At 52.0% G+C, this 27,245-nt stretch overlaps 3 protein-coding genes across 3 annotated transcripts; 1 reads left to right on the top strand and 2 right to left on the bottom strand.

Moving 5' to 3' along the window:
• Positions 1-13,199: 13,199 nt before the first annotated feature.
• Positions 13,200-14,870, top strand: RNF26 (ring finger protein 26). Its single transcript, XM_004385625.2, has one exon. The coding sequence runs from the start codon at positions 13,515-13,517 to the stop codon at positions 14,805-14,807; it is 1,293 nt and encodes a 430-aa protein (XP_004385682.1). The 5' UTR covers positions 13,200-13,514; the 3' UTR covers positions 14,808-14,870.
• A 3,709-nt stretch (positions 14,871-18,579) lies between these two features.
• C1QTNF5 (C1q and TNF related 5) lies at positions 18,580-20,038 on the bottom strand. Its single transcript, XM_004385624.1, has 2 exons — positions 19,787-20,038; positions 18,580-19,479 (listed from the first exon to the last, which is right to left on the bottom strand). Exons 1-2 carry the CDS (start codon positions 19,998-20,000, stop codon positions 18,962-18,964), a joined length of 732 nt encoding a protein of 243 aa, XP_004385681.1. The 5' UTR covers positions 20,001-20,038; the 3' UTR covers positions 18,580-18,961.
• Positions 20,039-21,212: 1,174 nt separating this feature from the next.
• MFRP (membrane frizzled-related protein) lies at positions 21,213-26,493 on the bottom strand. Its single transcript, XM_004385623.1, has 13 exons — positions 26,440-26,493; positions 26,223-26,325; positions 25,994-26,107; positions 25,710-25,871; positions 25,128-25,341; positions 24,572-24,702; positions 24,334-24,459; positions 23,989-24,065; positions 23,115-23,263; positions 22,472-22,602; positions 22,251-22,385; positions 21,521-21,648; positions 21,213-21,437 (listed from the first exon to the last, which is right to left on the bottom strand). Exons 1-13 carry the CDS (start codon positions 26,491-26,493, stop codon positions 21,213-21,215), a joined length of 1,749 nt encoding a protein of 582 aa, XP_004385680.1.
• Positions 26,494-27,245: the final 752 nt, after the last annotated feature.

The raw sequence follows: 27,245 nt of genomic DNA, 5'->3' as shown, positions 1-27,245 counted from the left end.
GGATACTGGGGGGCTGGGTGGAAGATGTGGGGGAAGAGATTGAATGGGGGGAAGCAGCCCCTCTCCCGGCCGGATGCAGTCTCACCCATGTCCTTTGCACCTGATCCAGGGCAGGAGGAAGGAGGCGTGGGTGTGCATTGAGGCGCACCCCAGAAACACCAGGAAGACCATGGAAGAGGAGGAGGGCGGCTTTCTGGGGAGATGGGAGGAGCGATTTTTAAACTTGGAAAAACCATGAGTTCATCTCCACCCTGAGTGCTGGCAGCTGCAAAGGCCCCATTGTGCAGGGGTCCAGAAAATGGGGGTGGGGAAGGGGTAGAGTGGCACAATGGCGAGGATTATGTTGGATGGAGCAGGGGAAACAGAGGGTGGGGGAGGGGGTGTCTTCGTCACAGCTGGCCTACGGAACTCTGGGGTCCAGCCAAGCTGAGTCTTGGACTGGAGGACTTTCCACCCTCACAAAGCCCCCTGTTGGGGAGCTGGGGTCTCTGGCATCCATCAGAAGGCCCATCCTGGGGAAGGGGCTGAGGGTGGGATTCCCACAGCCTGGCTTTCCCAGAGACTACAGGGTCTGTTCCCAGGCTCCCAGCATTCCAGCGACTCCCCTGGGACCTGCTGGCCTCTCCTCTCAGCCCCTTCCCTGCCAGGGAATTGGGGGGAGAGGACAGAAAGGATGTGAACGCATGCGGACACTTCCTGGGGACTAACCTAAACCAAAACCATTGCCCTCGAGTTGATTCCGACTCATACCAACTTCATAAGACAGGGTAGAACTGCCCCATGGAGTTTCCAAACCTGCAATCTTTACGAAGCAGACTGCCACATCTTTCACCCCAAGAGCAGCTGGTGGGTTCCAACCAGCCACCTTTTGGTTAGCAGCCGAGCGCTTAACCACTGAGCAACCAGGGCTTTTTCCTGGGGACTAGGAACCCTCAAACCAGAGGGAGGGGGAAGCAGTGGGTGAGTGAGGCGTATTGAGGGGTGTGTCACATCCCTCCCATCCTAGTCCCCAGTCCTGCTGAGCCCTTAGACTTGGAACTGTCCCTCTTGTCCCTGCCAGCCCTTGGGGCCTCTCCACGTGGGGCAACCCACCTGCCTGACCGCCACCCTCCAGAACCCAGGGTCTCAGCCTGTCCTCCCCTAGCCGGACCCGCCGTTCGCCGTGACTGGGAAGGCGCCAGCGCTAAGCTCCTCTGGGCGTCCCAGGAGGCTCTGCTCCCCGAGGTCTGGCCAGGCGGAGGCCTGGGGAGGCGGGGCATCCGGCCGCCTCTCGCCCCAACCCAAACATTACCATAAATGCTTACGGCGGCGGCCGCGGGCCGGGGAGGGGCTGGGGCGGGGGACCCTGGGGCCCTCTGGAAGCCCCGAATCCGGTCTCTTGGCCTTTCCCAGCTGAGTGGCCTGCAGCGGTGATTCAGTCTGTCCGGTCCCCGCCCCTGGAAATCGAGAGGAGGAGGCGGAGTGGGGGGGGCGGGGGCGGTGTTGGGGGGAGAACAAAGGCCGAGTGGGGATCTCTGGGGCTGCTTCCTGGGTGGGCAGTCAGGCTGTGGCCGCCTTGGAATCTGACCTCTGGTCAAGGAAAGAGCAGAGCCGGTCTTGCTTGCGCTCGGACCCTCCAATCAGGACTTCAGCATCCGGACAGGCGGCGGGGGACCCTCCAAGCTACAGCTTGGAGGACCCAAGCCTATCAGCCATAATGATGGGACTTCCCACCCCAAATTCAGCCTGAGCCTCAGTTCTCTGTCCCCTGTACAGCCTGAGGGCCTAATCCCTCCACCCGCTATCCCCTACTCCCGCCCCCCATCCTAAACTTGAAGACGGGAGGATGATAGGGGCTTAGAGCAGGATGCTGGGAATTTACACCTTTCTCCCTCTGGAAAGTTCACATCCGCTCCGCAAAATACCACCACTGAGGGAGTGGAATGTCCCCAGAGAGCCGTTTAAATTTGACTTTGAGCTGCCCCTGAGGAAAGGCCAGCCGGTCTACAGGAGGGGAATTTTGGGAAACCTGAGGAGGACATATTCTGGGTCTCCTGGCCCCTCTTCTCCATGAGGGCTGCTTCTGCATTTCATTTTCCCTTCCACACAGCTTTGAGAAACCCAGGAGGAACCCTGAAGGAGGGGAGCTTTGTTCCACCCCAGCCCGAGGTAGGGCCTGTGACCCTCACTGTACTTGTCACAGGTGATCTTGGAGACGGGACGTAGAGGTGGGAGGAAAGAGATGAGAGGCAAGACAGGGTCCTGCTCACTGTCTCCCTGGATCCCGCGTTCCCTGGGCTTCACGAAAACTTGAAAAGTGGAGAGATCACAGGATTTCCAGCCAGAATGAACCTCCAGACTACGTAAAATGGCACTGTACTCTCCTGTGGCACATTCTCTTTACATCCCCATCACACTGGACAGTACTTGTTCAACTTTGGTCTCAAAACACTCGGCTGTAAACTCTGAAGGAATTGGTGGCTTGAGACACCTCTGCCATTAATTAGCTGATCTTGAGCAAGTTACCTAACTGGGGATGTTTAAGAGATCACAACAGTACTCAAAATGAGGGAAGAAGCTACTCATATACTCATATCTAGTATTTGTGCAGTGATTTACAACTTTAAGCAGCATTTTCATGACCAATATTTACCTTAATCTTTACAACTGAGATAGATGTCATTATCTCCATGTCACAGACAAGGACACTGAAGCATGAAGAGTTACATGACCTAAGGATACACAGTCTGTGAGTGTTGTAACTAAAATTTGATCCAAGATTTTTCTAACTCCAACACCTGTGCGCTATACCTGTCATAATTATAACTGCATTACTCCTGAATTGTGTGGTATAAACAGAAAGTTCAACGAAGATTTAGAAAAAGAAGAGTCAATGTGGACCTCTGACCTGCCTTAGCCAGGAAAGTCTTTCTGGAAGTGGTGGGGGCTTCAATGACAGGTCAGGTTTAGATAGGGGAGGAGTAAGGTAAGCTTGTGGGGGCAGTGGTGGTTCAGTGGTAGAATTTTCACCTCCCATACAGGAGACCTGGGTTCGATTCCTGGCTCATACACCTCATGTGTAGCCACCCCCACTCTGTCATTGGAGGCCTGTGTGTTACTATGATGCTGAACAGATTTCAGCTGAGCTTCCAGACTAAGATGGACTAGGAAGAAAGAGCTGGCGATCTACTTCCGAAAATCTGCCAATGAAAACCCTATGGATCTCACAATCCATCATGGAGATGGCTCAGCACTGGGCAGCATTTTGTTCCATTGTGCATGGGGTTACCTTGAGTCAGGGGCCGACTCCATGGAAGCTAACAACAAAGAGAGATCATTCCAAGTAGAGGTAGAAGAAAGGGAAACACAGTAATGACTGCAGAACTTCTATATAGGAAAATGTTTCAGAGAAGCCATGTGGGGAGGCTAGGCTATATTTGCATAGCAAGCCCACACTTTTATTTCCATTATATGTTTACTTGGAGTGCCTTGAGGAGGACTTAGCCACTATCCCTACTCCTAGATACCACCTTTATACAAACAGCTGGTATTCAATAAAGAGTATTACATGGCTAACTAGAAATTCAGCAGGGTATGTGTGGGAGAGATAAGCTTGGGCAGATGAGATAGGGTTAGGTTAAGGGGGAGGAATGTGAATCTTAAGATAGGGAAGGCAATGAGGAGCCACAGCAGGTTCTTGAGCACTACCAAAATGATGTAATGAAACTGGAATCTAGGTTTACAAAGGTTCCTTTATTTCTTTTTGACCCCAGAGCGCCCCCTGGTGCTCCTAGTTTGAACTGTCCCCTCATTTTATGGAGTAGGTCATTAAGGGATGGAAGGACTGAAAAGCAGGATTGTTGAGTTAGGGAAAGCCAAACACACGGATCTCATTTCAGTTTCTCTCAGTGATGACAGCACTGCAGCAAAAGCAGAGGTGATGTGGACAGAGAGGGTTTGAGGTTAGGGAAAACGGCATTACGGTGGTTCCCTTCTCTCTGTCCCATAACTCTGTATAGATGTCTGTTATGCTTTCAGATATTGGATGTCAGGCACTAAATCGGGGGCTGGTGATAGAATGATGAATAAGATAAGGTCCATGTGTTTGGGGAACTTATACTCTAGTGAGGGAGACAGACATATAAGCAGTTATATTGCCATCGAGTGGATTCCGACTCATGGCCACCCCAAGTGTGTCAAAGTAGAGCTGTGCTCCATAGGGTTTTCAGTGGCTGATTTTTTGGAAGTAGATCGCCAGGCCATTCTTCTGAGGCACCTCTGGAAGGACTCAAACCTCCAACCTTTTGGTTAGCAGTTGAGCACATTAACCATTTGCACCACCCAGGAACATAAAAAAAGAAGAAAAAGAAAACCACATTGCTGTCGAGTCAATTCTGACTCATGAATTGACTCTATAGGACAAAGTAGAACTACCCCATAGGGTTTCCAGAGAGTGGCTGGTGAATTCAAACTGCTAACTTTTTGGTTAGCAGCCGAGTTCTTAACCACTGTGCCACCAGGGCATACAATTATTCTTTTTGAATCATTTGAGAGTAGATTGCATACATCATGTCCCTTTGCCCCTTAATATTTCAATGTTTCCTAAGAACAAGTATAGTCTCCTGTATAACCACAGTACAGTTATCAGAATCAAAACACTTAAACTGACACAATACTTATTTCTAATCCATATTCCAATTTTGACTAGAGTCCCAATAAAGATTGTGATAGCATTTGTTTTTCCCCTGTAGTACAGGATCTGCAGTCCTGGTGGTGCAGTGGTTAAGTGCTCAGCGGCTAACTGAAAGGTCAGTGATTTGAACCCACCAGCTGCTTCATGGGAGAAAGATGTGGCAGTCTGCTTCCGTAGAGTTACAGCCTTGGGAACACTATGGGACGGTTCTACTCTGTCTTATAGGGTGGCTATGAGTTGGAATCAACTCAACAGCAATGGGTTTGGGTTACAGGACAGGATCTAGGCCAGAATTCCCTCTCGTATTTACTGGTCATGTGTCGTTGTTGCTGTTAGTGGCCCTTGAGTCAGGCCCTGCCTCATGGCTACCCCACGCACAACACAACCAAAAGTTACCCAGTCCTTGTGCTGTCAGTTGGGGATTGGACTGTTGTGATCCATAGGGTTTTCATCGGCTGATTTTTGGAAGTAGTTCACCAGCCCTTTCTTCCTAGCCTGTCTTAGTCTGAAAGTGCTGCTGAAACCTGTTCAGCATCATAGCAACACCCAAGCCCCCATTGACAGATGGGTGGTGGCTGAATATGAGGTGAACTGGCTGGGGATCAAACCCAGGTTTCCTGCATGCAAGGTGAATATTCTACCACTGAACCACCAATGTCACCCATGTCTCGTTACTCTCCTTTAATCTGGAAAAATTCCTCAGACTTTGCCTTTCATGACATTGATATTTTTGAAAAATCCTGGCCAGTTATTTTATGGACTATTTCTCAGTTTGGGTTTGTCTGATGTAAGCTTGTGCTTAAATTATGGTTATGCATCCCAGGCTGGAATACGACATAAGTAATATGCAGATTTAGCATATTTTGATGTTTCTTGCCTGAACCAATCTTCATTGTGTGTGATGGTTGTAAAATGGCAATTTTCCAACTCCTCCACTCCCTCTATGTGTATTAGTCAGCAGTCTACTATAAAGAAGAGCCCACTCTTCTCATTTATTTTATTACCTGTTTGGACTCATGGATTCCTGTTTTATTCAGTGGGTTATATTGCATTACCGTCATTTTGATGTTTACACTAACCCAGATTTGGCCCATGGGAGCACCTTTGTCCTGTGTCCTTGGACATCATCCCATCGTTTTTAGGGAGCACTTCCTTACTTTCAGGAGCCGTGGTGGTGTGCTGTTTAAGAGCTATGGCTGCTAACCAAAAGGTCGGCAGTTCAAATCCACCAGCAGTTCCTTAGAAACCTTAGGGGGGCAGTTCTACTCTGTCCTATCGGGTTGCTACAAGTTGGAATTGACTCGACAGCTTGGGTTTGGTTTTTGGATTTTTTTTCTTACTTTCTGGCACAACAAGTTGTTCCAAGCTCACTTCTACCTACCTTCCCTGCCCCAGCCCTGGAATCAACCATTTCTCTAAGGAACCATGGTTCCTTTTAGTGGGGAATGATGGTTAGAAACTAAGATCTGGGGGCTAGGTATGCTCATGGCCACTGGGGTGTCATTGCTTCTAGGTCCTTTCAGTGGACAGAGCTAGATAATATATACATAACAATATATGTTTGCATAACAGTATATGTATGTATAACAATATATGTACATGTATTATATATTTTAGAAAGCATGAGTGCATACTGATACTTCTGTCTCCAATCCAACCCCACAGGGTTGTTCCTTGCCTTCCTGCATTCCATATTTATGTCTCCCTTCTTCCAAGAAAGAACTCTGGCTCCAAACAACATTTACTTGTTTTATTCCATCTTATATACATATTGAATAACAATTTCAGAACTGCTACACTGATACCAGTACAAAAAAAAAAATCTTCTAAAAGTAGTTCGAGACGTGTTTGTAGGGCTTTTCTCTGAGGCTGAGGGCATATAGTTATTCCTTACCCACCTCCTTTCATTGTGGTTATATTATTCATATGAAATATAGTCGGGTTCATTTGCTTCTGTTTGCATTCAGTTTTAGAGGGTTTTCCCCCTTGTTTTTGCTGATTTTAATTTTTTTTTAAATATGTAGAACATGACCATGCTGCCAAAAGTTAAAACTAAACAAACAGTTACACCGAGAGGAGTGTCACTCTTTCCTCTGCCCCTTCCACCTTATTTCTCCACCCCCACCATTTGTAGATAATTAATGTTACTGTTTTTCTGGTTTATCCTTCCTGTGTTCCACTCCCCCCACAAAAAATTATCAGATACATGTGTGTTTTCTTATTTTCCTTCTTTCTTACACAAAGATATCATACTATATGTAATCTGTTGCACTTTGCTTTTTTTTCTCTTAACAATGTAAATCACTCTGTATTATAGACCCACTGCCATCAAGTCGATTTTGACTCACTCATAGCGACCCTATAAGACAGAGTAGAACTGCCCCACAGAGTTTTTAAGCAGCGGCTGGTGGATTTGAACTGGCGACCTTTGGGTTAGCAGCTAAGCTCTTAACTACTGCGCCACCAGCGCTCCCTGTATTATAGAGATCTTCCTTATTCCTTTTCTTTAAACAGCTGCATGGTACTCCACTGGATTTATGTACCATGGTTTTGTTAACCAATCTCCTCTGTTTGAACTTTTAGACAATTTCCAATATTTTGCAATTACAAATAACGCTGCAATAAATAACCTTGTATATGTGTATTTCCATATTGTCGAAAGTCTATCTTAAGAGTAAATTCCTAAGAGGAGATTGTTAGGTCAAAGGGTAAATGCATATGTACTTTTGTTAGATATTGCCAAACTCCCCTTTAATGGACGAGACCGCTTGTTTCCTCCCGGCCTTGCCAACAGAGTGTATTTTCAAGCTTAGTTTCCCATACAGTAAAATCTGTGAAAGCCGGAACCTGTGTAAGGTGGAAATCTGTCAGAGAAGGAAAATACACATATTTTCCACTAAAATAAGTGACAGATAAGTGGTAAGACTGAACCCTATCAAAGGTGGAAAACTTATGAGGCCTGGAAAAGCACGTTCCATCAAGTTCTGGCTCTCACAGATTTCACTGTATTTTATTGGAACTTCTTTAGATTTAGAAAAGCCATTTCTCTAAAATTAAAAAAACTTTTTAAAAAATCCTTTTAAAATAGTCAGACTTTAGATTTCTTTTGCTAAACTTCTGTCAATGTTATTAATAGCAAGCAACAGTCCATCTCAAATATCCATGGGTACAGTGAATTCAAGAGTAATTTCATTTTCCACTTAAGACCATGATTTGCTCTTTATTTGAGGATCTTCTGTTGTTTGGCTTAACTCTTCCAGTTCTTCTAGTATCTTGTCTAAGTTAAATGTACTTACTTTAAGAGTTTTTAATCAGTACTCCCATCATGTATCCAAGAATGGTTATAAGGTCAAATTTGATATGTGTTTTACCAGGATGTCCCATCTTTGGGCAGATCTTTTAATTGTTCCAAAGAGTGTCATCTCCATCAGCACAAGTGAGGTCATTTCTCCTAGTAACAAGTTCAACTATGTGCCATACGTGGCATATGGCACAAAAAATGTTTCTAGATTTTTGGCCAAAATTTTGGCTTGCTCACCTTTGCTTTTACTAACCCTGTCAGTGCCGTTACCATAGACTTGGCCTCAACAATTCCTTAAATCAATGCCTGAAATGGTAAGTTGTTTTTATTCAGTTCTTTACTTACATCAAACCTGAACTTTTTCCAATAGGAGTAAAACTCATGCATGTTTTACCCCTATAACTTTATACAGTAGGTGAAATACTCATACTTGTTTTGTTTAGACCTAGATATATACAAAGTTAAGAGAAGTGTGAACTGTCGAATAATACAAAATGCTCCTCAGCTCTCATAAACGCTACATTAATTTCTGAGTACTTCTGGGATCAGGAATTGGAATAGGAAGAAAAGCAAGAAGGATTTGATCACTTAATGAATTCATCTTTTCCCTTACCTAAGTGCATCGACCCTCAAATCTTCCCCAGCACAACCCACGGAACTTCATGGTATTTGGACATGGTCACCTCATGTTTCCAGGACATAGGTGAAGAGATGTAGATAAGTGCTTCTCTGGGGTATGAACCGTGTTAGTAGGTAAGTGCTTCTCTGGGGTCACAGCTGATGTTTAGAGTTACAAGTTTTGCTGTAGCAACACTGAGCACTAGATTCTTATAAACAGAGGAGCTCATGTGTTCTTTTAAAAAAAAAAAAGCAAACACGTTTTTGCATGTTTATGATACATGGGGCCCTCTAAAGCTTGGGTGGTACTGGGAGGATCAGGGGTGGAAAGGACAAAGGATAAAAGCAAAACTTCTGTGAATGTACCTTTTTATATAGTTTTGACTTTGCGAGTATGTAAGTGTTTTGCATAATTAAAAAACGAAATTAAATAAAAAAGAAAAACAATTCAACTTTAAAACCATGGTAGTAATATATATATAGTTTTTTTCATATTTGATCCCTAGAAGTGGGCTGCTGGGTCAAAGGGTAATAACTTTGTCACAATACCACAAAACAATACCCCTGAATTAGACTTCTCCCTTAGACGTTCTTTCTGGTCTTGTTGGTAGCTGTCATAGAGTTGTCCCGGACTCATGGTGAACCCATGGTTTTCACTGGCTGAGATTTTGGAAGCAGACCACCAGGCCTTTATTCCTAGTCTGTCTTTTAGTCTTTAGTGTAGAAGCTCCTCTGAAACCTGTTCAGCATCATAGCAACAAGCAAGCCTCCACTGACAGACAGGTGGTGGCTGCACTTGAAGTGAGTTGGCTGGGAATTGAACCCAGGTCTCCTGTATAGAAGGCGAGAATTCTACCACTGAACCACTACCGCCCCCTCCATCCCTTAATCCTCCACCCTCCACAACCCCTAAAAATCTCTCTCTTGTCCCACTAGCTCTCTTACACAGCAAAACAAAAGCCCTGCAGTTAGCACAACAGTGAAAACTAACTGTTGCTGAGAGCAGACCCGAGGGCTTTAGTTCACCACTCTATCTGCCATTAAAAACCCATTGCCATTGAGTAGATTCTGATAGGACAGAGTAGAACTGCCCCATAGGGTTTCCAAGGAGTAGCTGGTGGATTTGAACTGCCAACCTTTTGGTTAGCAGATGTAGCTGTTAACCATTGCGCCACCAGGGCTCCTGGGACACACACTAGTAAGCCATTTGAACTATCTCCTTAAAGTCAGTTGATGCCGATTCTTTCCACCAACACTCCCCAGTCTTCCTTCTCCAGTCTCCAAATAGGAGGTTTCCCTTGCTTTTGCAACTGTGGGTTTGAACCGGTTCTTCTCTGCAATTCAGTCCTGGAGAAGGAAAAAAAACAAACACTGTCAAGATGGCAGAGATACTGCTTGAGTCCAGACAAACCACTATTCCCATGGTCACTTCAAGCAGAGTGGTTTACAACCTCTCGGCACTGAGAAGAGTAGGCTCCTTGGCTCCTCAGAGGGACCACCTCAGCACAGCTTCTGCACTGTGGTCACATGGTGCCCTCGGCCATTATGTGTTTAGCTTAAGACAGGAAACCGAGAACATTTTTGTAGTTGTGCTCTGGCGCCACTACAGCCTGATCCCATGCTACAAGAATTTTGATCATCAGCTGGGTCTCCCGGGAGTGAAGGGTTGTGGCTCACTAAAGGTGACTGGCTGAGTATGTCTCAGATCGCCCAAAGGGGAGGCCTTGGTCCCAAGCTAATGAAGTCCTCTTTTAGAGCCCTTTGTATGCTTCTTGGAGCCCTGGTGGCACAGTGGTTAAGAGCTCAGCTGCTACCCAAAAGGTCAGCAGTTCAAATCCACCAGCTGCTCCTTGGAAACTCTATAGGGCAGTTCTACTCTGTCCTCTAGGGTCGCTATGGGTCAGAATCGACTCGATGGCAATGGATTTGGTTTGGGTTTGGGTTTTGCATGCTTCTTGGTGTGGAAAACTTGTTGGTTAATTGCACATGGTGCAAGCACAGCAAGTTTTGCTGCATTTGACTTTGGACAAATTGAGCGAGGAGTGCCAGTGGGAGCTATTCACATTGAGGAAGCAGTTGGAACCTGGATGTTGCAAAAGAAGGCTGAAGACACAGATTTAGAAATTATCATGTATAGTGGGGAGGAGGCCACTATGGAAACAGAGGGAATATAGACAGGAGTCCCTAGGTGGTGCAAACTGTTAAGCACTTGACTGCCAGCTGAAATGCTGGCGGTTCGAATCCACCCAGAGGCGCCTTGGAAGACAGGCCGGGTGATCTGCTTTGAAAAGGTCACAGCCTTGAAAACTGTATGGAGCAGTTCTACTCTGCACAGATGGGGTCGCCATGAGTTGGAATCTACTCGATGGCAACTAACAACACCGACAAATGTCCCTGAGGCCAAGAGTGGAGCAAGTGGTCAGGGGCATCAAATGCTGCAGGAAAATCAATTAAGAACAAAATAATGTTCACTGGACATGTTCACTGGAAGAGAAGAGGGTAGGGCTGGTGGGGTCAGGTATCTTGAAAGGGAGGTCAGGCATATCTCTAAGATTTGAAATAGGAGAAAGGATGCACAATGGGAAAATAAAACTAACAACGACAGCAACGATAACCACCACCACAAACCATGACATAACCACACATAACAAATCTTTATGTTATTCTCCTTTGCTTAGAGAGATCAGCATTTTGTGCTCAGAGGTTGGACTGGGTTGGGGGTAGAAATACACTAGTCTATCAAATCATGTAACAAAAATTGGGACCCTGGAGTCTGGCAGCTAGAAAGGGAAAGAGGAAATCTCAAGAGGAAGAGAAAGGGCAGGAAAAAATACTGCTAAATTAGGGCCTGACAGGAATGAGAGAGGGGATGGGGAAAAACCCACATATTTTTAGACACTGCAGTTTAAATATTTAAGTTGTTCCTTGCTCTGCACTATAGTGTATCTCCTATTGAGACTCCAGTGCCTCAGTAAAGGCTTACAGCACACCTCAGCTTTGTGTCAGTGGTACTTTGGGGAATGGAAGATGCAGGCAGTGTTCAGATGCTTTTAGAAAGCCAGGCCAAAGTGGAGATGGAGAATTCAATACAGATAGGGAATTAAAGCAAGATGTAACCATGGGAAAAGTAAGTCCCCCCAGTATCCTTGGAGATGGTAGGGAACACCAAAGCCAAAAACCAAACTCGTTGCCCTTCAGTCAATTCTGACTCATTGTGACCCCATGTGTCTCAGAGGAGAACTGCTCCATAGGGTTTTCTTGGCTGTAAACTTTATTGAAGATCACCAGGCCTTTCTTTCGTGGCACTGCTGGGTGGGTTCGGAACGCCAATCTTCAGGTTAGTAGACGAGAGCAAACCGTTTGTGCTACACAGGGACCTTAGTAGGGAACACCAGACTTCTCAATATATTTAGGATGGAGTCGCAAATATACTTTGGATATTAAATATTATTTGAATATTAAAGGAGACTTCCTGAGGAACCTGGAGACTCCCAGTGTTCAAGTAAATAAATGGATAGGGGCTGGGGTAGGAAGGTGAGCTATTTCCAGGCTGGCGACCCCTTTTGTCAAAGACAATGACGTTATCTTCTGAGGGTGCTGAGAAGCCTGCTGCAGCTTGAGAGAAACAGTCTGGAATAGCAGCTTGGGAATCCCTTGTAATAATGTTTACTTAAGGGTTTCCCATTGTGAACTACTTGAGAGCAGTCACTGTCCTAAACATTTTTGTATCCCCAATGCATAGGAGCTCAATAAATGATAGAATAAATGAATGCATTAAAAGAGGAGGAAGAGGCAGTGGGTTTGAAGAGGCTCTGGAGGCGGTGCAATCCCAGAGCCCAGCCCAGAGGTAGTGACCGCCAACTGAAGCCAAAAAAACGCTCACTCCAGGACCAGGAGAAAGAACGGCACTCAAATTTTGCCCTGTTGGCGCAATGGTTAAGCGCTTGGCTGCTCACCCAAAGATTAGTGGTTCAAAGCCACCAAGCTGCTCTGTAGGAGAAAGACCTGGCAATCTGCTCCCGCAAAGATTACAGCCTAGAAAAATCCTTTGGGGCGCTTTACTCTGTTACGTGTGGTCGCTGTGAGTCCAAACCGACTCTACCTACATCTAACAAGTGCCGGCTCTTTTAGGGGGCGGGGCTAGGCGGTCGTATTCCGCCTCTGCCTGTCAACTGACCAATCACCCCCTCGAAGGGTCAAAGTAAATCTCTTTGGGCGCCGTTCAAACAGACCAATGAGTGCTCGACGTTTCCTGTGGTTGGCCCTCACCAATTGCCCGGAATTCCACATCCCTCCCTCTTTGCCACGCCCCTTGCCCCCACCCCTTCGCACACAAGATGGCGGCGCCCAGCGGAGTGGAGGCCGTGCTTGGGGTTTGCTGAGGCTGTCTCCCTTCCCCACTCCCCTTTTGGGCGCGGAGGTCCGCGAGCTCTGAGGACGGGGGCCGGGCGGGGACAGGGGCACCTGCGTAGCTGGACCGCGAGCCTGCGCCCAGCCTGCGCCGCCCCTACCCGGCCCCGGCCCGGCCCGGCCCTGCCCAATCCTATCCGTTCCCGGTCTCCTCCCGGTCTGACCCACTGCCCGGCCGTGGTACGCCGCCGCCAAGCCTGCAAAGCTGAGGTCTCTCCTCCAGCCTGGGCTTACGTCCACTTTAGAGATGTTTGGCCTCTTCTTCCCCAAGCAGCCCGCCTTCAAAACCAGGACTCCTGGACCGGCGTCTGGGCTCCTTGCCCTCTACCGAGACCCCACTTCCCTCTAACCCATTTCTTCCTCAGATTTTTGATTCTCCTGGGTCGGAGACTGCTCACTTCCCTTCCAAGTTAATCCCTTCTCGCCAACACATTGACAGCTTTGACCCCAAACCCCCTCCCCCTCACCCGCCCAGTGAGAGCCAGACTTCGGACAGACTTTCACAGTCCTATCATGGAGGCTGTGTACCTGGTAGTGAATGGGATGGGCCTGGTGTTGGATGTGCTGACCTTGCTGTTGGACCTCAACTTTCTGCTGGTGTCCTCCCTTCTGGCTTCCCTGGCCTGGCTCCTGGCCTTCATCTACAACCTGCCACACACGGTACTGACTAGTCTTCTGCACTTGGGCCGTGGAGTCCTATTTTCACTGCTGGCCTTGTTTGAAGCCTTGGTCCGGTTCACCTTTGGAGGCCTGCAGGCCTTGTGTACCCTGCTCTATAGCTGCTTCTCTGGCCTGGAGAGCCTGAAGCTCCTGGGACACCTGGCCTCTCATGGGGCACTGCGGAGCCGGGAGCTACTGCACCGGGGCGTCCTCAATGTGGTCTCCAGTGGCCATGCTCTGCTGCACCAGGCCTGTGACATCTGTGCCATTGCCATGAGCCTGGTGGCCTATGTGATCAACAGCCTAGTCAACATTTGCCTCATTGGCACCCAGAACCTCTTCTCCCTGATGCTGGCCCTGTGGGATGCAGTGATGGGGCCTCTGTGGAGGATGACAGATGTGGTGGCTGCCTTCCTAGCCCACATTTCCAGCAGTGCTGTAGCCATGGCCATTCTCCTCTGGACCCCCTGCCAACTAGCACTGGAGCTGCTGGCCTCAACTGCCCGCCTCCTTGCCAGCTTTGTGCTTGTCAATCTCACTGGTCTGGTGCTGCTGGCTTGTGTGCTGGCAGTAACAGTGACTGTGATGCATCCAGACCTCATCCTGAGGTTGGCCACGCGGGCCATCAGTCAGCTGTATGCCTGGCCATCCTACCACCGGCTCTGGGAGGATGTTATGCGGCTGTCTCGCCTAGTGATGGGCTTGGAGGCCTGGCGCCGAGTCTGGAGCCGAAGCCTGCAGCTAGTGAGCTGGCCGAACCGGGGAGGGGCACCTGGGGCTCCCCAGGGTGGCCCTAGGAGGGTGCCTTCAGCCAGGACCTGGGGACAGGAGACGACTCCTGAAGCAGGACCCACATCAGAGGCAGAAGAAGAGGAGGTCAGAGTGACAGCTGCCCGGGGCCGGGAGAGGCTCAATGAGGAGGAGCCTGCAGCCGGGCAAGACCCGTGGAAGTTGTTAAAGGAGCAGGAGGAGCGGAAGAAGTGCGTTATCTGCCAGGACCAGAGCAAGACAGTGCTGCTCCTGCCCTGCCGGCACCTATGCCTGTGCCAGGCCTGCACCGAAATCCTGATGCGCCACCCCGTCTACCACCGCAACTGCCCGCTGTGCCGTCGAGGCATCCTGCAGACCCTCAATGTCTACCTCTGAAGGCTCCCTACACGCTCTCCCACCCCACCACGCTTTGCACAGGCATCTGCGCTGGGACAGTATTAACACCTCATCTCTGGATCCTGGCCTGAATCTCCGCCCTGCCTCCATGGCTGTCGGGCCAAGCCTCCAAGTTGTACATCCAGGACATCAAGATAGGATACTCTGGAAGACTACGGCTTGAGGGGAGGGGCGGGGTAACACAGCTTCTCCTTACCCAGTGTGTCCCTGTGACGCTGAGGGTGGTGAGTGTGTGTCACTATGCAAGGGCCCTGAGACTGTGCCCTGTGGGCTTTCCTGGCCAGGGCCCACTCTGAAGCCAGCCTCTAGGGTATCCCTCTGATTCTGATTTTTCTGTTGGAGATTTGCAGGCCCTCCTCCTGTCCCCTCCTCACTTTCTCCCCAGCTTTTGCAGCCATAGCACATCAGTGTCGTCATTCAGGTGTTTTTGGCAACTCAAGGGCCTTGGGAGGATCTTGAATTTTTGCTTTCAGCCAGAGTGCCTGTGTCTGGCAGGCTTTGGGTCTAGTGTCTCTCAGGTGCCGTTAGAGCTACCACTTATGCCTGTCATGATTTTAGGAGGCTCCCTCTCCCAACCTGGTCCAAAAGCTGGGATCAGGAGTTCATCCCTGGAGTTGTAGGGATGGTGGAGAGGGACTATACCTACACCTGGCTGTGGGACCATGTACCTTCTGACACCCCAGCTCCACTGGGACCCCCGGGAGGGATAACTAGATTTCTACTTGTACCCTTTTAACTCCCCACACCACACAGAAAAATGACATTCCCTTGTTTGTATCTCTCTGGCACTGGGGAGGGCAGACTGTGCACATTTCATTAGGATCCAAACACAGAAGAGGCCAGGGCCTAGGGGCATGCAGCCCCTGAGGAGCTTGGCTGGCCCACGTCCAGTGAATAAAGCTCTGTTGACAGCTCTGACAGCCTGTGTGCATCCCTGCAAGGGTAGGCAGTTGGTGCCTCATACCTGCCCAAGTCAGAAGTGTGGTTTGGGGAGGACCTGGGCCTAAACTGGGGCATGGAGAAGAGAGAAGGTGGGAGTACCATGCCGTGGTGCTGCAGACAGTTAACGTGCTCAGCTGCTAACTGAAAGTTTGGAAGTTTGAGTCCATCTAGAGGCATCTTGGAAGAAAGGCCTGGCAATCTACTTCTGGAAAACAACACAGCCACTGAAAACCCTATGGAGCACAGTTCTCTGACACACATGGGGTTGCCGTGAGTTGGAGGTGACGGAAACTGGTTTTCTGGTTGCCATGCCATGGGGAGAGCCCATGCCTGGTGGGGCTGGGTTAGCTTTCACTCTCTCCTGTTTGTGCCCTCGCACACATGGCTTTTGGAAAACCTTCCCTCTCTTCTCTGTTTTTGCCAGAATTGGGTGACACAAATGGTTAATTGCTTGACCAGTAACTGATGCCTTGGAAAAAAGGCCTGGGGATGTACTTCAGAGAGAGGTCACCGCCTCAAAACTCTTAAGGAGTGTAGTTCTGCTCTGCAACACATGGGGTCACCATGGGTTGGAATTGACTCAGTGGCACCTGGTTTCTTTATGGCAGTTAGTTTGTTTATGTTTAGAGTGGAATGTGAACTTCCTCAGGTTCCTGAGTGGCATAGTTTGCATTCAGCTACTAACCTAAAGGAGCCCTGGTGGTGCAGGGGTTAAGAGTTACAACTGCTGGCTGAATGGACATGGGAAATCCGGGGTGGAAAGGAGGAGTGTGCTATCACAGTATAGGGATAGCAACTAGGGTCACATAACAATGTGTGTATAAATTTTTGTAGGAGAGACTAACTTGAATTATAAACTTTCACTTAAAGCACAATTAAAAAAAAAAGTTACAGCTGCTAACCAAAAGGTCGGCCGTTTGAATCCACCAGCCACTCCTTAGAAACTCTATGGGGCAGTTCTACTCTGTCCTATAGGGTCACTATGAGTCAGAATCAACCCGATGGCAATAGATTTGTTTTTTTTTTGGTTTTACTAATCTAATGATTAGGGGTTTGAACCCACTCCGCAGTGCCACGGAAGAAAGGCCTGGCAATCTGCTTCCATAAAGATTACAGCTAAGAAAACTATGGAGCAATTCTATTCTGTAACACAGGAGGTCGGCATGAGTCAGGATTGACTCAACAACAGTGGGTTTGGTTTTTGGTTTAGTGAACTTCCTCATTGAGCCAGCCTTCCCAGCTTTTCCTGAACTTGGGGTTCCTGCTTCCTGGAGTCCATCTACCCTCCGATCCCTGGAGGAGCTGGTGGTTGTCTTTGTGTCTCTGCAGAGTCTGGCGCTGTGATGGGCTGGAGTATATGGCTGTGGGACCTCCTGGTGGAGAGCAAGGAGCTGAATCCCAGGACTTTGGAGGCCTATCTGTAGCTCACCTATGGGGCTCAGTCCCCATTGGTCATATTCTCCCTCACATGATCAGTAAGAGAGGGAGAAAGGGGTGGAGGTTACAAAAAAACAAAACCCATTGCCATCAAGTTGATTGCAACTCACAGCAATCCTATAAGACAGAGTAGAACTGCCCCATAGGGTTTCCAAGGAGCAGCTGGTGGATTCAAACTGCTGACCTTTTGGTTATCAGCCTAGCTCTTAACCACTGTGACATCAGGGCTCTGGGGTGGAAGTTACCCCCTCCAAAATTGTATGTTGCCTCCAGGAATGTAAAGCCTGGAACTGGAATCTGGGGGTGGGGGTGGGGAGAAGTAGGTCAGGAAGTAACTCTGAGGATAGGCACATCCACTTTCTCTGTGCTGAGAGGCTGAGCAGATTAAAGCCTTGGTTTGTTAGTCACTGAACTGGGTTGGGGTGGCGTCTGGCTGGGTTTTGATAGAGGAGGGGCGTCTTCAGGGGCCTTTGTGGCCAGCCTCAGAAAGAGTGGCTCAGCCTATCCAGGCGCAGCAGGGGAGGAGTCCCCACATCCACCTCAGAGTTGGGAAGCCTGGGGGAGGGCTTGACTCTTTTCCTTCCCTCCCCCCAACCCTCTGTGAGAGACTGGGATAATCAGCTGGAGAGGAAGCAGAGCAAGGGAAAGCTTGGCTTCTTCCAGTCTCTGTTTAATGTGGGGATAAACATTTTATGAGAGAAGATAAACTTCTGGAGCTGGGAGCAAAGGACCCCCTTTTCCTCCACCCCCACCTGGAATTCCATTGGCAGACCTGAATACCCTTCCTTCCTGTAACCACCCAGTTGTCAGAGCTCCAGCTACCCCGCGTCATTGCTGCATTCTGGAGCTGGGGCGCCCCCTGGTGGTCATCTTAAAACTACTACTCTGTAGACATCCAGGGACGCTCCAATCCCCTGGCAAAGGGACAGAGAAATAGCTTTTCAGTCATCTAGGGACAAGGCAAACAGCTGTGAATGAGAATCGGGGATGTTTTTGCTGAACTGGGGCAGGGGTGTGTGTGGTGAAGCCAGCCCCACCCGGTTCACATGGCATCTTTGAGTTGGAAAAAGGTGCCCCTTTTTCTGGGTGGGCAGAACCCTACGCCAGGAGGGCACCCCCCTCAACCAGGCACTCCTGTTTAGGGCACAACCTACATAACTTAAGTGGCAGCTCTGTGGAGTGGCCTGTCGTTCACCCCGGCCTGCTGCCTGTAGCTCCTGCCCCATAGTTCCATCCCACCTTGGGGGTCCTGGGCATTGGACCCCTGAGTATTGGACCCTCATTCCCAAGAACCATTCCTTGCCCGAGGCCCCTGCTGACCTTCAGAAACAGGGCATCCCCACCACTAAAGAAGAAAGTCTAGAGCCAGTAGGAGGATTTTGAAGATTTATTGACCATCTCTCAGAAAAGGCCCTGGGAGCAGGAGGGATGGGCAGGGCCCTGAGAAGCAGAGGACCAGGAGGACAGCACCCCACCTTGGGGTCCTGGACCAGAGCAGCCAGGCACCCACATGTGCCAGCACAGCACGATCCTTTGGTCTTGGGCAGAAATCCAGCCACTGCCCCATGCGGCCGGCCCTGACCTCAGACAGCCTCTGCCCCCATTCCCTGCCGTGAGCTGACTGAGAGGCGCCCAGCCCACCGCCCGACTCATTCGCAACATTCCAGGGGGGGTCAGCCCTCCCGGAAGATGTGGCTGTCAGTGTCACACCCTCCTCCCCAGGAGTGAGAGGGTGGGCTCACTTTCAGTGGGCATCAGGCGAAAACGGGGGAGTTGTGCCAGTCGGAGTACACCAGAAATCCAGAGAAGGTGCTATCTGTCTTGATGCTGGCATAGATGCCAATGTAGTCACCCACGCCCACCTGAACCCACACCTGGTCCTCGGGCTCCAGCCTCACCATGGCGCCCCCCGAGAGCGAGGCTGGCTTTGGCCACCCCCCGAAAAACTGGAAGAAAGAGGCAATGGACTCGCCATTCTTCACCAGATCGAATTGCAGGCTAGCCCTATAGACGGTAGCGTGGACCGCGAAGTAGTAGACCCCTGGCACCTGACAGGTGAACTTGCCGGTGGTGGCGTCGTAATGTCCCTGCTCGTTCACCAGGACGCGGTCGAAGGGTAGGGGCGCGTCGGACAGCGGAGGCACCCGGCTCTCTGAGCGCTTGGCGCTGAAGGCCGAGCGCGGAGGTACCGCGCATTCCCCGGCGGGCCCTGTCGCCCCCACTGGCCCCGCCTCTCCTTGCTGCCCGGGCTCCCCGCGGGGCCCCGGCAGCCCTGCGTAGGGGGGAAGAAGGGTGAGGTTAGGTGAGTGCCGCGATAAGGTCAGCCCCCCGACCCACCCGTTGCCTGCAGGGCTTGGGGCAGATATGCAAGGGGCGGGTCAGAGAGGTCCCAGGAGTTTGGGCTCCCGCCGGCTGAGTCACGCTCTCCTCGGTTCCCAGAGCACAGCCGGAATGGGCGGGGGCGGGCGGGCAGCGCCCCTTGGCAGAAACCCCGAACCCCGCGGGGTGGGAGGGCACGAGCGAGCAGTGGCCGCGCTGGTTGGGATGCCCCATGGACCGCAACGAAGGCGTCTTCTTACCCGGTCTCCCGCCCTCGCCTTTCTCGCCCGGAGCCCCGGGCGCGCCGTCGCGGCCGTCGCGACCATCGCGGCCTGGCAGGCCCTGGTTGCCATGGTGGCCCGGCGTGCCTGGAAGGCCGGGGTGCCCCGGGCACAGGCTGGGGATCTTGTTGTCGTCCAGCGGGGGCGAGCAGGCCGCCAGGCCCAGAAGCAGCAGGGCCAGGAGTGGCCTCATGGCAGTGGCAAGGGGAGCCCGGATGCCGGGGTCCTCTCTTAGTCTGTGGGCAAGGCAAGACTGGAGTCGGGATCCAGAATCCAGGGACCTGCGGCGCTCCCCGTCCCAGCTCTGCGGAGTCGGTCCCTACCCTACTCCGCGCTCCTGAGACTGAGCGGCTGCGGAGGGGGAGAGGAAGGGGTGCTCCCAGACCCGAGAGCCTGGAGAGCCCAGCCCCCCTCCCCCACAAACCGTGCCCGCGCCCAGTCTTTCCCACAGTCCCCTCTCCCTCCCCATTCGTTCCCCCCCCTCCTCCGTCAGACTCACTCCCTTCCTGGCTCCTCGGGCTGCTCGCTCTCTCTTTGCCTCCTTCCGGGCGTTCGCACTCCGGACCCTCCAGTTGGCCCCAGCTCTCGCCACTGTGCTTCTTCCCAGCAGACGCCCCCTGCCCTCGCCGCCCCACTGGTCCGGGTTCGCTCCCTGCCGGCTCCGCTCCGCTCCTCCCAGACTCAAAGAGGAAACCAGTTGTTCAAGGGCCAAAAACTCCGGGCCGGGAAATAGCAGGGAAATAACTCGTGGTGTAGCCCGGCGGCCGGCCAAAGTTTGGGGGAGAAGGGAGGGGAAGAGTGACTTGAGCTCGGCCCAGAGAGGCAGAACATTGACTGACAGAGACTCAGGGCACCTACCGCTCCAAGGAGCCAAAGGAGAGACAGCGCAGAGACAGCGACCACGGACCAGGTACTAGTCCAGGGAGAAAGAGAAGCAGAGAACCAAGAGTGGGGAGGGAGTTCTAGAGGCAGACAGACAGCTGGATCCCCAGGGCTTAGAACAGGGCCTGCCACATAGTAGGCACTCAATATATTTTTGTTGAATAAATGAGAAAGAAGAGGGGTTGATGGAGAACCTGAAAAAGAAGATGGAAAGGGGGGCGATGGGTGGAAGGCAGGTAGGAAACACGGGTCAGAGACCTGCATGGGAACTGGTCTATCAGCACAGAGTGGAGCCAGGCCAGCTGCCTGGGGCAGCTGGGACAAGAGAGGGACAAGGAAGGGGCTGGGAAGGTGGGGGGGTGGAGGGGCCCATTAGCCTCAACTGAGGACTCTTCTCCTCCCCCCTCTTGGGAGGATGGGCAGAGTCCCATGCTGATCCCCATTCTTTGGATCCCCTGCCTGCCAGCCCGCCCTGATAGGCAAAGGAGGGTTGGCAGGCAGAGGGCAGGGGCTGGCTTCAGGGTCAGGGCTGGGCACACGCCTCCAGGCCAGCTGCCTCAGGCAGCCTGTTGCAGTTGAAGGGCCAAGGGGTGCCCAGTAGTGCCAGGCCAGACTGGCACTGGCGCTCTGCCTCCTGGCAGACAGAGCGGCAGGGGGGAAGGACACTGCCCATTGGGGTGCAGTGGGGCACAAGCAGCCCGCAGAGGAGCCTTCGGAAGTTCTGGTAGCAGGGCAGGCTTGTCAGGCTCTGTGGAAGGAGACAGCTCAGGCGCCTGCTCCCCAGGCTCCCTTCCCTTTCCCAGGGCACCTCCCTCCCTCTGCCCAGAGTACCTTGTAGCCTTTGAGAACCTCTACCACCTCCTCCTGGGTGGCCATGCCCACCCAGATGTTAGGGAAGGCCGTAGTGTTATAGCTCAGACCGATGCACATCTCCACCTGGACAGGCTCACAGGCCAGTTCTGTAGGGGAGGGTCGGGTCACTGTGTGGACCACTCACTGGCTGCATGACTTGGGGCAAGTCACCTAACCATTCTGAATCATTTCTATATGGGTCAGGTGGGAGTTGTGGGAATCAAAGGAGATAGATAACATGGAGATTCCTATTATCTGTGAGCGCCTGCTCTAAGCGTCATTCACTAGCCCTGGGCCTGGTGGGGCACCTCCTTGATCTCAGGGAATTGGGGCATTATCATTTGCAGGGATCTAGAAGAAATGCCCCTGCTCCCTGTGTAAAATCTCAGCTTCATCTTTTGAGGTGGGCTGGCTATGGGAGGGACTCTGTGTGACAAGGGTGGGCTGGTTTTTAAAGCCCCAACCATCAACTCCCAGATTCCTATTTCCTTTGGGGCGACACTAAGTACCACTGCCACCACCAGAAGAGTCCCTTTAGGATTTTATGACGTGGTCCCGGCACAGGGTAGTGAGGCCCAGCCACCACTCCCCCCAAATCTGGGAGGATGAGGATGGGATTGATGTGCCAGCAGGTGTCTCTGAGATGGGCAGCCTAGGAGGTTCAGCCCTGCCACCTCAGGCCCAGGGTGACCCAGGGCAGATTTCTCACCTGGGGGTGGGAACAGGGGGCTGCTGCAGTTGTTGTCATTGCTGCCCTCTGTGCAGTCTTTCCACATGTCACACATCCACTGCAGATCCTTACACCCTCCATCCTGGCAGGGGAACTCTCTGGGTCCACAGGGGTCTGCAGTACAGGGGGCACGGAGGTAAACCTCCCACTGACCAGAGTCCAGAGCCCTTCCTGTTCCTCTGAAGAGTAAGGGCACCTACTTTCTGTGGCATTGAGGGCCTGGTAGGTGGCTGAGAAGCCCCTGCTGCTGATGCCGTGATCTGTCCTAAAGAGCACAGCCAGTTCATGGTGCGAGGAGATGAGGCGGGGCGGTGACTCTGCTCCACAGAACCTGCCCAAAACAGAGTAGTCCTGGGCACAGGATCTCTTGGCCAACAGAGGGTGCACTCAAGCCTCCCATAGGTCTATGCCTCCTTTGGGGCTCTGGGCTGGGTACTCTGGGGATGCCAGAGGTGCTAGGAGACACAGTTGCTGACTCATGGAACTCAGGGTCTGTTGAGGAAGACACCTGTAGTCAGCAAAGTATTAAACAACTTGAACTTGAGCCACTTCGAGATGGGAAAGATCAGTGAGGTCTCATGGGGAGGTGGAAATGGACTCTGCAGGGTGGGAAGAACCAGGGTCAGGGGAGGACTAGGCAAGGGCCTTCTGGGGAAGGAGGAATTGCAGGAGCCAAGGCCTTGAGGTAAGAAAGTAGAAGCCCTTTTCATAGTGACAGTGAAGACACTTCTGGCTTGGAGGAGCAGAAGAAAATGAAGCTGGGGAGGATGTTGGGGCCAATGTGTGCAGAGCCTTGAGTGCCAGACTCTGGAGTCTTTAGTTGATTCTGGGCTCTGCCTGTACCTGCCCAGGAGGCTGAGGGCCCCTGAGTTGCTGGTCTCATACACCTCCACATAGTCAAGCTTGCATTCATCCCGAGCTTCCAGGCTGAAGTTGTGGAACTGCAGTTCTATGTGGTGTCCAGAAGGCACAGAGATATGCCATGTGCAAAGCTGGGGTGGGGGACAGATGGAAAAATTCACGGCACCTTCCCTTGTGCCACTCTTGGCCTCCTGGCTGAGCTCCACAGGAGGCTCCTTCCCTCAGCAGACCAGGCAGGGAATGGGTGGACACTGCCACCTTAGCTCTTACACTTAGTGGCTCTCAAGATCAGAAAGGTCCTTTAACTTGCCTGGTCTCAGAGATAAGGCTACCCAGAACAGAGACATCTGCGTGCAGGGGACGTGGCACTGCAATTGACCTCGTCACTTCCATCAGCACAGTTGGCACCCTGACTTCATGGCAACCCCATGCACAAGGGAGTCCTGCATCATCCCCATGATTAGGGCAGATCAGACCGTTGTGATCCATAGGGTTTTCATTGGCTGATTTTTCAGAAGTAGATCGCCAGACCTTTCTTCCTAGTCCATCTTAGTCTGGAAGCTCTGCTGAAACCTATTCATCATCATAGCAACACACAAGCCTCCAGTGACAGACAGGTGGTGGCTGCGCTTGAGGTGCTTTGGCTGGGAATTGAACTCAGGTCTCCCATGTGGGAGGTGAGAATTCTACCACTGAGCCACCAGTGCAGTTAATAATGTTTCCTTCCCACCTTGACCTCTGACCTTGCCAAGTACAAGGCAGTGTCTACCATGCTGCTCTCAATCACACTAACCTGGGTGCCCAGGTGTGCCCAAATATGTCCCTCCCACCCAGTCCCATGGAGCGCTGCGCTTACCTGTTGATGAGGGGACAGCTGCAGATGGTCGGGAGTAGAGAAAGCGCCCTGGAGCCCAGTCAAATTCCCCCCACACCCTGTGGGAGGAGGAGGGGCACGTGTGTTTGCCAGGACCTGGTCCTCCGCCCCTCCAGCGCTGGCAGTGGGCTGGCAGTGGCTGCAGAGTGACGGCTTTGGCTGTGCTCATGGACAAACAGGTTCTGGGACAGCAGGATGACCAGGCAGGGAATGCAGGTGGGGGCACTGGGGTTTGGGGTTGGGCCAGAGCTGGGGAGCCCGGCCTGAACCTAGATCAGATGCCGGAGGGCAGTACCTGCCCCGCCCGGCCCCCGGCAGGGCCTGTACCTGGGAACTCAGCACTGCAGTTGGCCTCATCACTGCCATCAGCACAGTTAGCAAAGCCATCACACACTGAGTTGGGGAGCAGGCAGAGGAGCTGGTCACAGGGGAACTCATCATGGGCACAGCTCCCTGGGGGTGGACATCTGGATTCAGAAACCCCCTTTTCCAGGGCTGGGGGTGGCAGGTGGGGAGGGAAGTGGACACCCCACAGTAGGTAGGGACGTGGTGGGTAAGCACTCACCATGCCCAGGGGCCACAGCCTGGTACCAGGCATGGAAACCGAGTCCTTCCACACTGCTGTCAGAGGCGAAGGCCACCCGGAGGCGGCTGGCATTGATGTTGAGTGTTGGGGGAGGCACCCTCCCACAAACCCTGCAAGAAACCAGGCTACATGTGACCGAGGCTCAGAGCACAGGGCCAATTGGAGTGGAGCCTGCCTGCAGCCTGTGGTGCTATTCCCTCAAGCCCTGAACTGGTGACCATGTGGTCAAAGGCTCTGTTAGCTTTCCAGGAAGCATTGACCTCTCCAGCCCCTGCACATCCATCCTTGCAGTATTTTAATCATGGGAAAGACAGGCAGGCACTCCATTTTACAGATTAGGAAACTGAGACCAGAAAGGGGAAGTGACCTTCTCAAGGTCACATAGCAAGGCGATGGCAGAGCTAGGCCCAGAAGTCAAGTCTCTCGATTTCCTCTCAGTCCAGCCTTTTCCTGCTGCAGTGCCCTGGCCCTGCCCTCTAGACACTGGTTCAGGGGCAGGGCAGGGGCAGAATCCTCTGGGGGCAGAGAGACCCACCTGAGAAGGGGGCCTTCAGGTTCAGGGGAGATCTCCAAGCGATCGAAAAGACAGGAAGCCACACTCTCCATGCTAAGAGTGTCAATCTTGAGCTGTACTGCGTGGTCTGGGGCCACTTGGATATGCCATGTGCAGTGGGCATTGGGTGGGTAAGGGTCTGGGTAGTTGGGGCTGCTGAAGAAGCCCTTTGGGCCAAAAAGGAGCCCCCCGCAGGCTGCAGAAATGGAGGTTACAGGTCAGAGGAGACAGGCCCTTTTCTTTCTTCAAGGTGCCTCTTCTTGGTCTCCTGTTCCCCTGCCATCTTGGGCTCTTCTTTTTTACTATGGTCATTTTCTTTTTTCTTTTATTGTTGTACTTTAAGTGAAAGTTTACAATTCAAGTTAGTCTCTCATACAAAAATTTATACACACACTGTTATGTGACCCTAGCTGCTCTCCCTATACTGCGACAGCACACTCCTCCTTTCCACCCCTGATATCCCGTGTCTGTTCAGTCAGCTCCTGACCCTCTCTGCCTTCTCATCTCACCTCCGTACAGGAGCTGTTGGGCCCTTCTTCAGGAAAATCTGACCTTACTACTCACTGGACTGGGGTGTGGGGCTCATGCCTGCCTCCTGCTGCCCTTGAGGGGTCCCAGTTGCCTGAGAGGTGGTGATGGTGGTGAGGGTGGTCCTGGTGCTGGTCCCGAGACCTCTTGAAGGCAGTGGGCTATAGGAGGCTGTGGATGGGGGTGTCGCCTGCAACTCTGGAGGCAGGAAGATGGAGGAGTGGGATGGAGAGGCAGCTGAACTGGCAGGGGTGGGGGGCAGAGTGGTGCCTGGAGCCTCATTCTAAGCCCTTCTTCCAGGCAGGCCCTCGAGTACTTACGGGCCAGGATGATGGCCACCAGGAGCCCAAGCAGCAGCAGCAGCAGGCCGGTGAGCAGGAGGACACAGAGCCAGGAGAAGTGGCAGTCTGGCTGTGGTCCTCGGGGACGCCGACCTGTGGGCAGGCAGGGTGGGAGCTGTGAAAGCCCCTCCCTTGGGCAGCCCTCACACTGTCCTCTGCCCCCTGGCCTCTCTGCCCTACTCCCCAGGTCACCCCATGAGATGGTTACCATGCCAGGGGGCTCGGAGGCTGCAGCTGGCATCTTCCCGGAAGGCTGGTGGAGGGCAGGGCGACCCTGATTCAGGCTCAAAAGCAGGATTGCAGAACTCAGTCTGCAAGGGAGAGACTTGAGGGCTGAGGGACCAGAGCAGCTCTGCCTGGCAGTGTGTCCACTGCACCGTTAGCCCCAGGCTGACCCTGGCAGAGTGGCCCTGTGTGCTCCTTACCTTGCTCAGCTCTGTCGCCTCCACACGCAGGATGACATCTGAGTAGTCCTTCATGGCCCAAAGCTCTGCGTAGATCTCTGGAGCCCGATTGACGGCCCAGTTCCCGACCCCAATCCCCTATCAAAGGGCCAGCTTCTACTTCCTGAAGGAAAAGGCTGCCAGGCTAGACCAGCTCTCTGGCTGCCCCTGCAGACTGGTTCAGGCTCCTGGCTACTGTGGTTCTGTGGGGGGTAAGGCACAGCAGCCAGAAGGAATTTGCAAAGGCAGGAAACCCAACTGAAAAGGTCCCTTAATCCAACTCAGCTGAGGATGCTGAGGTCAAGCCCCTGGTGCAGGATGGCAGTTCTTAAAGGCACAGGCAGTGGCTGGGAACAGAGGAGACTAGGTGCTGGGGGAGGGGGGAGTGTGTGATCTGGGGAGCTCAAAAACCAAACCAAACCAGTTGCTGTCGAGTTGATTCCAGTTCACGGTGACCCCATGTATTTCAGATTAGAGCTGTGCTCCGCAGAGTTTTCAAAGCTGTGAGCTTTTGGAAGCAGATCACCAGGCCTTTCTTCTGAGGTGCCTCTGGATGGTTTGAACTGCCAACCTTTGGGTTAGCAGCCAAGTGCTTAATTGTTTGTGCCACTCAGAGACCCATCTGAGGAGCTCACTACCTCCCTTTCCATTCTTCACCGAAGGTATGGAGTGAGCACCCTGAGGGAGCTGGGAGGGAGAAAGTACAATGGGGCTGCTTTGCAGGCATAGGGGAGCCTTTGGCGGTCCGAGGAAGGGAGAAGCTGGGCATAGGGGGACTGGCAGCTTCA

Source organism: Trichechus manatus, unplaced genomic scaffold (genome assembly GCF_000243295.1).
Source record: "Trichechus manatus latirostris isolate Lorelei unplaced genomic scaffold, TriManLat1.0 scaffold00143, whole genome shotgun sequence".
NCBI classification, from domain to species: Eukaryota; Metazoa; Chordata; class Mammalia; order Sirenia; family Trichechidae; genus Trichechus; species Trichechus manatus.
The sequence above is the reverse complement of the archived record's forward strand: the minus strand, read 5'-3'. Positions and strand labels throughout refer to the sequence as shown.

Excerpts from the sequence above, each read along its gene's own strand:
- RNF26 (XM_004385625.2), top strand. The coding sequence starts at position 13,515 with ATGGAGGCTGTGTACCTGGTAGTGAATGGGATGGGCCTGGTGTTGGAT.
- C1QTNF5 (XM_004385624.1), bottom strand. The coding sequence starts at position 20,000 with ATGAGGCCACTCCTGGCCCTGCTGCTTCTGGGCCTGGCGGCCTGCTCG. Across the intron at positions 19,480-19,786 it reads AGGCGAGGGCGGGAGACCGG|GGCTGCCGGGGCCCCGCGGG; the intron begins GTAAGAAGACGC and ends CCCCCTACGCAG.
- MFRP (XM_004385623.1), bottom strand. The coding sequence starts at position 26,493 with ATGAAGGACTACTCAGATGTCATCCTGCGTGTGGAGGCGACAGAGCTG. Across the intron at positions 26,108-26,222 it reads CCTCCGAGCCCCCTGGCATG|GTCGGCGTCCCCGAGGACCA; the intron begins GTAACCATCTCA and ends GCCTGCCCACAG. Across the intron at positions 23,264-23,988 it reads AGCTGTCCCCTCATCAACAG|CTTTGCACATGGCATATCTC; the intron begins GTAAGCGCAGCG and ends CCCCCACCCCAG.